The sequence below is a fragment of the Taurulus bubalis genome, assembly GCF_910589615.1.
Source record: "Taurulus bubalis genome assembly, chromosome: 18".
In the NCBI taxonomy this organism is placed as follows: domain Eukaryota; kingdom Metazoa; phylum Chordata; class Actinopteri; order Perciformes; family Cottidae; genus Taurulus; species Taurulus bubalis.
Window position 1 is genome coordinate 11060292 of NC_136606.1, and position 9379 is coordinate 11069670.

At 41.0% G+C, this 9379-nt stretch overlaps 2 protein-coding genes across 2 annotated transcripts; one reads left to right on the top strand and one right to left on the bottom strand.

The window, feature by feature from the left end:
* Positions 1-931: 931 nt before the first annotated feature.
* On the top strand, positions 932-5327 carry terf1 (telomeric repeat binding factor (NIMA-interacting) 1; the record flags this gene model as incomplete). Its single annotated transcript, XM_079234266.1, has 8 exons — positions 932-1088; positions 2151-2278; positions 2491-2577; positions 2694-2846; positions 4278-4390; positions 4642-4739; positions 4925-5013; positions 5150-5327. The coding sequence occupies 8 exons, from the start codon at positions 932-934 to the stop codon at positions 5309-5311; spliced, it is 987 nt and encodes a 328-aa protein (XP_079090392.1). The 3' UTR covers positions 5312-5327.
* Positions 5328-6232: 905 nt separating this feature from the next.
* sbspon (somatomedin B and thrombospondin type 1 domain containing) lies at positions 6233-8839 on the bottom strand (the record flags this gene model as incomplete). Its single annotated transcript, XM_079234399.1, has 5 exons — positions 6233-6361; positions 6585-6761; positions 7305-7383; positions 7480-7674; positions 8617-8839. The coding sequence occupies 5 exons, from the start codon at positions 8837-8839 to the stop codon at positions 6244-6246; spliced, it is 792 nt and encodes a 263-aa protein (XP_079090525.1). The 3' UTR covers positions 6233-6243.
* Positions 8840-9379: the final 540 nt, after the last annotated feature.

Sequence of the window (9379 nt, forward strand, 5' to 3'; positions counted from 1 at the left end):
GTTTCTGTAAGAAGCAACATCATTGTAGGCCTATGCATGTAGTAGTCCGAACAATTATGTGACCACAGAACACTTCGTTATGGTACATGTATGTCAACATTTCTGTAGAGCATTGTTCCCATTATGTCTATTAGCATATGCAGAATAACAAATAAATGTGTATATAACTCACGTGTTTGTGTGGGTGGTGTTTTCTACTTTACAAATGAGCTGTTGTTTTAAAACTAAAAAGCATTTTCTGCATGCAAGTTTCGCTCAAAGAGGATAATTGCATAATATGATAGAAATATATCAGTTTAAAAATGCATTTAATTAATTAATACTGGCGTTTGCAGCAATAAGGTATGCATGTTTTTTTACATCCAGAAGTGCAGACAAATGGGCAGTCTGGCGAGACTGGCTGATCAATTATTGATCACTGGAGAGAAATGTATTTCAATCCATTAGATGCAATTAATGGATCTCCACATTGCTCTTTTGTCCCGCTGCCAAGCAGCCCTCCCAGAACTCAAGTCCAGAATCTCTGGGATGTAACGTCTTTAATATGAAAAAAAAACTAAAGGAACCTGTGACCTATTAAAGTAAGTAAAGATGTTATGCATTATAGTAATGTGTATTGGATTATTGTTGCTGTATTTATTGTATCTCCTGGGGCTAGAATGTATCTACATTCATTGTGTCGCATAGGATTACACTAACAGTATCTATTGTCGATACATAATAGATGGGTAAGGATGTTTGCATTCATTTTCCTACAATGCACAACTTTTCTCAGTTGTGCACTTTATAGAACACAATGCCTCCAAGCTATCGAAATCGTCAGAATTATTTTCCTCCCAACGCCAGGGGGCGGTGCAGGATATCGAGAGGCGCTAAATAAGCAACAGCGCGCGGAAATCAAACAACAGTAGAAAAAATAAATAAAACAAACATGGAATCCGAAAGTCAAACAGATGGAAGTGTCAGTTTTGCTGAAGTTTCTGATGTTGCTAATCGGTGGGTGTTGGACTTTATGTTTGTGAGCCTGTGTCGGCGATTCAAGGAAGACGACTTCGATAAATTCAATGAAACGCTTGCGACTTTCCAGGGTAAGTTTTTAAAGCTAGCAAAGCGTTAGCTAGTTAGCTTAACGTACCACTAAATATCGGGGTAAGTTGTACCTTTAGCGATAAAATAGTTTTTAATTCGTTAATTCGAATTAACGTGACTGACTCATGCACGTAAATGGACAAAAGAGAATCAAGCTAGGTTATATTAACAGCACCAAATCATTCAAAGTAACCTAACCTAGCTATATATATATATATATATATATATATATAAACAAACGGTGGTGCTGAAAGGAATAATTAGCTAAATTAAAGTGTTAATATAATGTCATTAATATGATGAGATAGGGTCATGCTTTTAATAAACCCGGGCGCTTCGATAACCGATAACAGTGAATTGTGAGTTACTGAGCGACAACAACATGAATCAATTTAATCACACCAAAGACATAATCATAAAAGTAACCTGCAGTAACCCCTGACACATGCATTGAACTTTGCTTTTTTTTGTAATTAGTAATGAAAAAGGACATATTAATTGTGTTTATATTGATGTTAATACAGGGACACCATCTTGATGTCTTTGTTCTGTAGTGGCTAACACGGTTTTGTGAATGTGTTTACCTTTTTGATTTTAGCCTTTTGTTCGTCACTGAAAGGACAATTCCATTATGAGAAAACGACTATATGTGGCTTCCTTACGAGAGTCATGCATGGAGATCAGCTGGGTAAGTTGTTTCTCAGGCCTCTCTGAAACATCTGTCTACATCTGCATTGAAGTTAGTACTGTATGGAGGTGAGACCCTACAGCAAGCATCGCCACAGAAACTCACCTTATTACTGATTTTTAGGGTGTCTGTTTACAGTTTATACCTGAGGATGTTTACCAGTTGAAACTGATCCCAGACACATAGACAATAGAGCTACAAATACATGGTTTTGATGACATAGGTTGCTATAATAACTGTAATATCAGAAGAGTAACTTCAATCTGAAATTCATGGTTTAAAAATGCATCCTGTGCTTCTTTACGCTGCATACCACACACTCACGAACCCGCAACGGCCTGTTTTAACCAAATAATACACTGTATTTCCCCAGATGTCGAGTTTGAAGAGGAAGCCTGTGTGATGCCTCTGATGTCTGCTGCCAAAGTATGGTCAGACCTAAAGTACACTGTGGAAGACGAGAGTTTGTTCAAAAACATCACACAACTTTTGCTTGTCCAGGTAATCGCAGCAATTATTTGGGGACTGTCTTGACAAGATTGAAAAATGTCCAGACATGACTTTAAATGTCCAGACATGACTTCCGGGTGTGACCGAAAGAATCAAATGAATTCTGGAGAACGCTTCAGTCTGCTGTTAAAGTCCTGGTGTCACATGGGGATGCTTTGTCATAATTTAGATTAATATTCTGATGCATTTGTCTATGTCCCCAGTCTGTGGCTGTGTGCTTGGAGCAAGGCCAAAGATCTTCTGCCTCCTCTGCCCTCAAATGGTTTAAGAATAACTGTGAATTCTCACAGGTATGTGTCTATTACCATATATTTTCTTTTCTAAAGCACAGAGTTGATCCTGGATTATTTTCTGGCAAAGAATGATTGATTTTTTTTTTTTATGCTCAACAACAAATGTTTTTCAGCACAAATTGATAGTTAAGCTGTCGACAATAGTGACACAGAGGGAAACCTACCACCCATTCCTCGTGAGCTTCAGCTTCAGCCGCCTGCTGGAGACAACCAAATCTTACTTGGATGCCTACTTGGAGAAGAATCCCTCTGACTACCTCCTCAAGGTACAGTACCTGAGCCAGTATGCTGTGGCTCCAAACCTGTGTCAAAATATCTTGAGGCTAAACCTTCAGAGGTCAGCCGAGCACATACAATGTATAGACAAGCTTGACAACGGGGAGTGCTCGATGAACTGGAGCGCAATTTTTTTCCCGCCATGTTTCCTGTAAGTTTGTATTAACTTGATTGACTGTGTTTTGACATGTCGTACACCACTAGGCTTTTTGGAAACTGGAACTGTGGGAGTGATGATTGACATGTGCTGTTCCGCGTAGTTTAACACAGAAAGTTGGTTGTGCAGAACGGCAAAGCACAAGTCTTCAACTGTTACATGGAAAATTGTTTTCCCATGGTAGGTTTATTCCGTCTCTTAAGGATGCTTAAACATTTCTAAACGGCTGGGCCAATTTAAATCGACTTTGTATGGCTAAAAAAAAAAAAAGGAGTAGCATAGCTGCAATAAATCATTCTGTATTAAAGAATTAATCCCCTCCTTGCTCACAAATGAAAACAATATTTTGAGTAGTGCTGTAGTTGATGAAGTGTAAAAAGAATTGCATTTCTTTGCTGCTTTGCTGTTGAATATTTTTGGTTTCACGTAATTTAATTGGCCAATATATCAGGTGACCAATATTTTCCCACAGGGTTCACCAAACAGCAGTCCACACATTTTCTTGACCTTGTGCTTCTGATTAATGGTGTTTTGACCAAATGATGTGACATTATCAGTCATAGTTAATTGACAATTTGTCATCAAAATTAGGAGGAAGGACAAACTGCTACATACATCAAAGTCCTTCTCGAGGTCTAACAAACTCTCTTATGCATGAAAGTTTAAAAAATGATTTACATAGAAGCTGCTGACCAAGGTTGAACTTAGAAGGGTATTTTAATGACAGGCCTCGTTAGTTTTGCTTTCACATTATAGCAATGCTTAAAGGAATACTTCACCCACAAAATGACCATTTGTATATTAATTACTCACCTCATGGTCACTTGATCGGGAAGACTTTTTTTTCTTCTTGCATGCCTCCATGTTTAACAAATACTTAAAAATCGGAGAACTTCTAAATAGAGGTAATAGTAAATAGGGTTTTAAAATCATCAAAAATGATATCAAAACATCTGTGAAACTCTAACAACTGGTGGAGCATAGTCCAAGTCTCGTTTGGAAGGGTTACACACCATGTCATGCACAGGTGTGAGACTGTTTTAAGTATTTTAAGCTGTGAGAGTTTGTAAATGGATGTTTTGATAAAGTGTAGATGTTATTTAAGGTTCAAGTTAACAGGAGTGAGGGCTTGATATATATAAGTGGTCATTTTGTGGTGGAGTATTCTTTAAAGACTGGAAGTTTATTGTTCTGATGGAGTATGAAAATGTAACATTTAGTAACTAATAAGTTGGTCTGTGTGTTGTTGTTGTTCTTCTATCAGGAAGCCACGATGATGGTGCAGTCGTCACCAAGGGTGCGGTTGGATTTGGAGGACGAGGTGCCAGAGGACAGCTCTGTGTCTGAGGAAGCTGACAAGTCAACAGAGAACAGAAAGTAGGAAACAGCTTTTAACAGCCTCATTTAAATTTATCGGCTTTTGCATGTAATCCGTTTCTGATCTGTAATAATTAATATACTGTACATTTATGTCTTAGCAGGGAAAAGAAGAAGAAGGCTGTTTGTTTGAGGTCAGTAGAAGTTAATGTTGAAATGTGTCTTTTGCTGTGTCTGTTTGGGTAAAAGCAGAAATTCAGCAAGCTGTGGGGTCACAAATATTTATGTCGCATGATATGAAACTTCCACAGAACAAAACGGAAACTACTGTCAACAAAAATTTCGGATATATGGCCAACGGATTCATGCAAGAAGTCGTTCGTCTCTCTCAAAAGAATCTCCCAGAACGGTAGCTTTGATCTTTTCAGTGCCTTTTGTTAATTAAAACCATTGTATTCTGATACAGTCCTGAGCTTATGCATCAATAATTGTTTTCTTATAAAATAAAATAAAATAAAAACACTTTATAATTCATACACATTTCTAAGCATGAAAAAAAAAAGATAAAGACAATGTTTAACCTCCGACCATCAGAGTTATTGGAGGTGACGTCGGCGAAGTCAGTGGACACCTCGAAGTCAGTGGACACCTCGAAGGTCAAGAAAACAAGAAAACCACCTCAGGTAAATTGCACCACACGGCTCATTCATGACCAGTATAATAATCCCAAATCAAGTGAAGATATGAAGCATCACTTAAATTCTACCTTTGGGTCGTGTTTTACAGAAAATGTTATTCCTTCTGTTTGACTTTGTTTAGAAATGGACCCTCCAGCTGGACAAATACCTTGAGACTGGAGTTAAACGTCACGGCCAGGGCAGTTGGTCTCGCATATTAATGGATTTTGACTTTGAAGGACGCACCGGCACCATGCTCAAAGACCGCTGGAGAGTTTTAATGAAGACTCATAAAGTTGGCTAAAGAGGGAGAGTTACTCTCTAACTTTTACATTATCGCAATGTACCTGTAAATACGGCTTGACCTAACCTTTATCGGCAAATTGCTTAATTTCTGAAGAGGTTACTGTACATATATTTTACATTACTCTTTGTTGTCAGTGTGTTGCTGCTGTTCTGTTTGCACTAAGAAAATATGCCACTAGAGGGCGCTCAACACAATGAGTATTTGTATCTATGGCCTTCTATGATGGGTTACATTTGATAGTTATCAAAATCTGTAAGTATTCGTCTCTAATTTATGTAATGAATTTGAGTGAAACATGGGATTTCGCTACCACACTCTTTCAACACATTGCTAAACTGAAACGGATCCCCTTGGTGTGTTGTGCTTTGTTGGCATCAAATATATTTCATACAGCTAGAGGGCACTCAACTCAATGAACTCTGCTGTTTGTGTTGCCTCTGTCATCGGGAACATTTCATGTTTGTTTGGTTTTATTTTCTTCAGTGGGAAATCAAATGTAAAATATTGTTTTAATTTTAAGTTAAACATTTTTGCTCTAACATTGTAATAAACAAATACAACAGTGCCTTGGTACACTTAAAATGATGCAACATTTGCTTTGATAGGTGCTTAATGTGTAATACAAGGGGTGAAATACTGTACATTTACAACAGTGTCTTTACATAGTGTGCCTCAAAGTTACACAACAGTGGAAACGTGCATGGTGATTGCAGAGAGTTAAACATACTTGTATACCGGTAGCATATTATATATTAAAGACAAAATTGCATTGCACCACAGTCAAGTCTTGAGTCTCTTCTTGGAGTAGAACGACCTTTTGTAGCATCTGATCTGAACACAGTATTAAGTCTCACTGACGAGGGGAGCGCTGCTGTGAAATGTTATCGTGGACACCAGATCAGAGAATGTTCTGTGGTGCTTTGTTTCGATCAGATGAAGACGAAGCTGTGTTGTGGCGGACAGTTGCACTGCTGGGTTTTCTGGATCTTCTTCCAGGTCCCGCTGCACTGATGGTTCCCCACCGCCTGCCAGTGGAGCAAAGCTTCTCTGCAAAACATTCACATACCCTAATGTTTGTTTATGCATACTTTCCCGCCTACAAGAGCCGCCATTATTTTCACTTTAAACTCAAATAAAGTGGGATTGATAAAAAAGCAACATTTGAAAAGACATGTATTTGTTCTACCAAAACAGCGTCAGTCATTCATGTTCGTACGAACCTGAAGGAACACACACACACACACACACACACACATGTAAAGGTTCATACTTGTCTGATTCCAGACCGTCTCCTTGGCAGCTGCCACTATTGTTGTGCATGGCAGGAGGTTCACATGCCACACACACTTTAAATCCTTCTGTTATGTAGCGCATCCAGTGTGTGTGTGGCCGGTTCTCCAATGTACAGTGGGGTGTCCGGGACTCCAGTGTGAATTCCACACAGAATCTGAGGAGAGTAGACGCGGGTCACAAAGGTCACAGTCATTCCAGGGATGTTGAGACCAGTGAATCAAGCTAGGGGACTAAAGTATATTTACAAAATAAGAGGATATCAGCACCCAGTTTGTGACAGAGTCCAGGATCGTTTTACACACCAGTCAAGGGAGTATGGAATAAAATGGGAATGCTAATTCAACCAATGGGGACCCAGTAAACTGCACGCAATACCTCGCAAACTGTCATCGAGGCCTTTTGTGCATGTGCTTTTCATGTGAAGGTCCTCATTAAAGAATAGTATTCGGTTTCAAAGGGTTGCCGCTCAGCATTTGCTATATTTAATTGTTTGTAGACAGACGTCCAGGTGCGCAAACACCTACTGGTACATGGAGACATAGTTGAGCTGTTATCTTTTCTCTTCTTTTTTTTTAAGGGTTTGGGTTACACAGCTTCCTGCTAAAATGAAGTTAACACCTGGCAGCATTCATGAACCTTTCAACCCTTTAATTTAAATATGTCATCGTACTTTATAGCAGCAGGATGTGAAACCTACCCAGGGTCCAGTGGGTCTCCGTAGTAGTCATGCTTCGGCCTTCCCTTGCCAAACTCCATGCTGGTGATGAATGCAGGACCTGATAAGAAAAAACAATTCAGTATTCTGTTGGTAAGTTGAGGTTAAGCACATTTAAGGTGCAGTAAAACAAGGGAAAGATCAAGTATTTGTATACCTGAGTGTAGTCCACAGTGGCCCCCCTCGCGGTCTCTGTACTCCCTGCAGCCGCTCCGTTGCTCCAGGCCGGGACAGGGCTCTCCACTGTTGCTGGGCTGCAGCTCTACGTGACGGACACGGACCCGCACTGAAGGCTGGCAGGGCTTGGCACAGCCGCTCCAAAAGCTCCAGTCGCTCACAGTGCAGTCCTGAGCTGGATGTTGTCGCCCATATTGTGGGAGAAAGAATATTACAGGATATCCTTTGGTGGTAGCAAGCAATCACACTGCAGTGAAACTCATAGAAATTGGATCAGCACCAACACTGATTCGTTTAGTTTAGTGTGTGCAGAGGTGACACTTAGGAGTCACAGCAACAGTAAAAGCTTGCGGCGTTACAGTTTTCCTGTGAAGCAGTGTAATGGAGCTAAATATCCAGGAAATAACTTTAGATTAATGAAGCATTGATTGTGACTTATAGAATTAGTGTTTCCTGCTCTACTCCTTGTGGTTTGAGCGCATGCCAAGTGAGCAACACATTAAAACCAAGTCCTGTGATTTAATTTCTTTCCTTATCAGTCGCTCCTTTTTTTTCTCGATGATGCTTTGATGCATTAAGCATGCAGATTTAGTCTCTATCAGCCTATAACACATATTAGGTACGCTCGGCTTGTGTGCCTGGAACTGTAATTGCTACAACTGATTGACAGAATCACATTCTTCAAATATTTTGACTAATTCCATTATGTGGGCCAGTCCGCTGAAATGAGGTTAGACAGAGCTGCCGGGGTTATTTGGTGAACTGATGGTAGTTGTGTGATGTAGCAGCCCCAGAAGAAAAATGTGAGTTGTCATTGTTTTTAGTGGTGCAAAAGTCAGAAGATGGAGGTAAATGTGCACAAACAATGAATTTGCAACAGCTCTGTGTCATCAGAGATACATTATGTGATAAGCAGCCCAGGTACTGAAAATAATCTTTCTTCTGCAGATATCTTTATCTTCTGTCTGCTCCTCTATCTTTAAGCAGGGGTTATCTCATGCGACAGGTTATCTCCCACTGGTATCACATAGTTATGTATGCGCACCAAAAGAAACCCAACAGCTCCTCCACTCGTGACTCATTCACAATGAGAGCGATCCCTCCCTTCATCCCTCACCTGGACATTCTGTGAAGTAGTCAAAGCAGCAGTCCTGGGTCCTCACACAGCCCTCGTCGCAGTAGCATGTCCCATAGGCACGGTCCATCCTCCAGTCAGTGGTCAGACAGCTCAGGTCTCTGCCTCGGCAGCATTTCCCTGAACAACCCCCAGACACCAAGTGGTTCTTCCCCAGAGTGGAAACCACCAACAGCAAACAGGCAAACTCCACGGAGGATCCCATCCTGAGTGGGGGGGGTCAGGTCAGACCTTTGAAGTTAAACACTATAGCCTCTTAGTTCGAACTGATTATTCCCTCCCTGGTCCTACTCTACATCTGTCACACTCATGACCATGAGAGGGAGAGGTTGGAATACCAGCCCAACCCGGCCAAGACTCGCTCTGCCACAGGAGCCCTTGTGACCTGGAATTCCTGTGTCCGTCTCCTGTGTCCAGCCCCTCTGTTTCCCTCCAGAAACGGGTCTGCAGAGCCACCTACAGTACGGAACGACCCATTCCAGCACCGATCAGACTCCCATGTCTCTCATATTGTGTGTGCGTCCTCTCCCTCGGAGCTGGGGACTCTCTTCTTGTTCCCAGCTGAGCACCTCCCTCCAGTTGATCGCACACAGGAGGAGACAATGAGGGCAAGGGAGGGGTGAGTGGTTTTGCCTCCTACTTCTGTTCTCTCTCTCTCTCTCTCCCTCTCTCTCTCTCTCTCTCTCTTCTCACCTGTCTTATTGTTGTTTGCCCATTTTCTTTCTTGCCCTCTCCCTGCAGATTT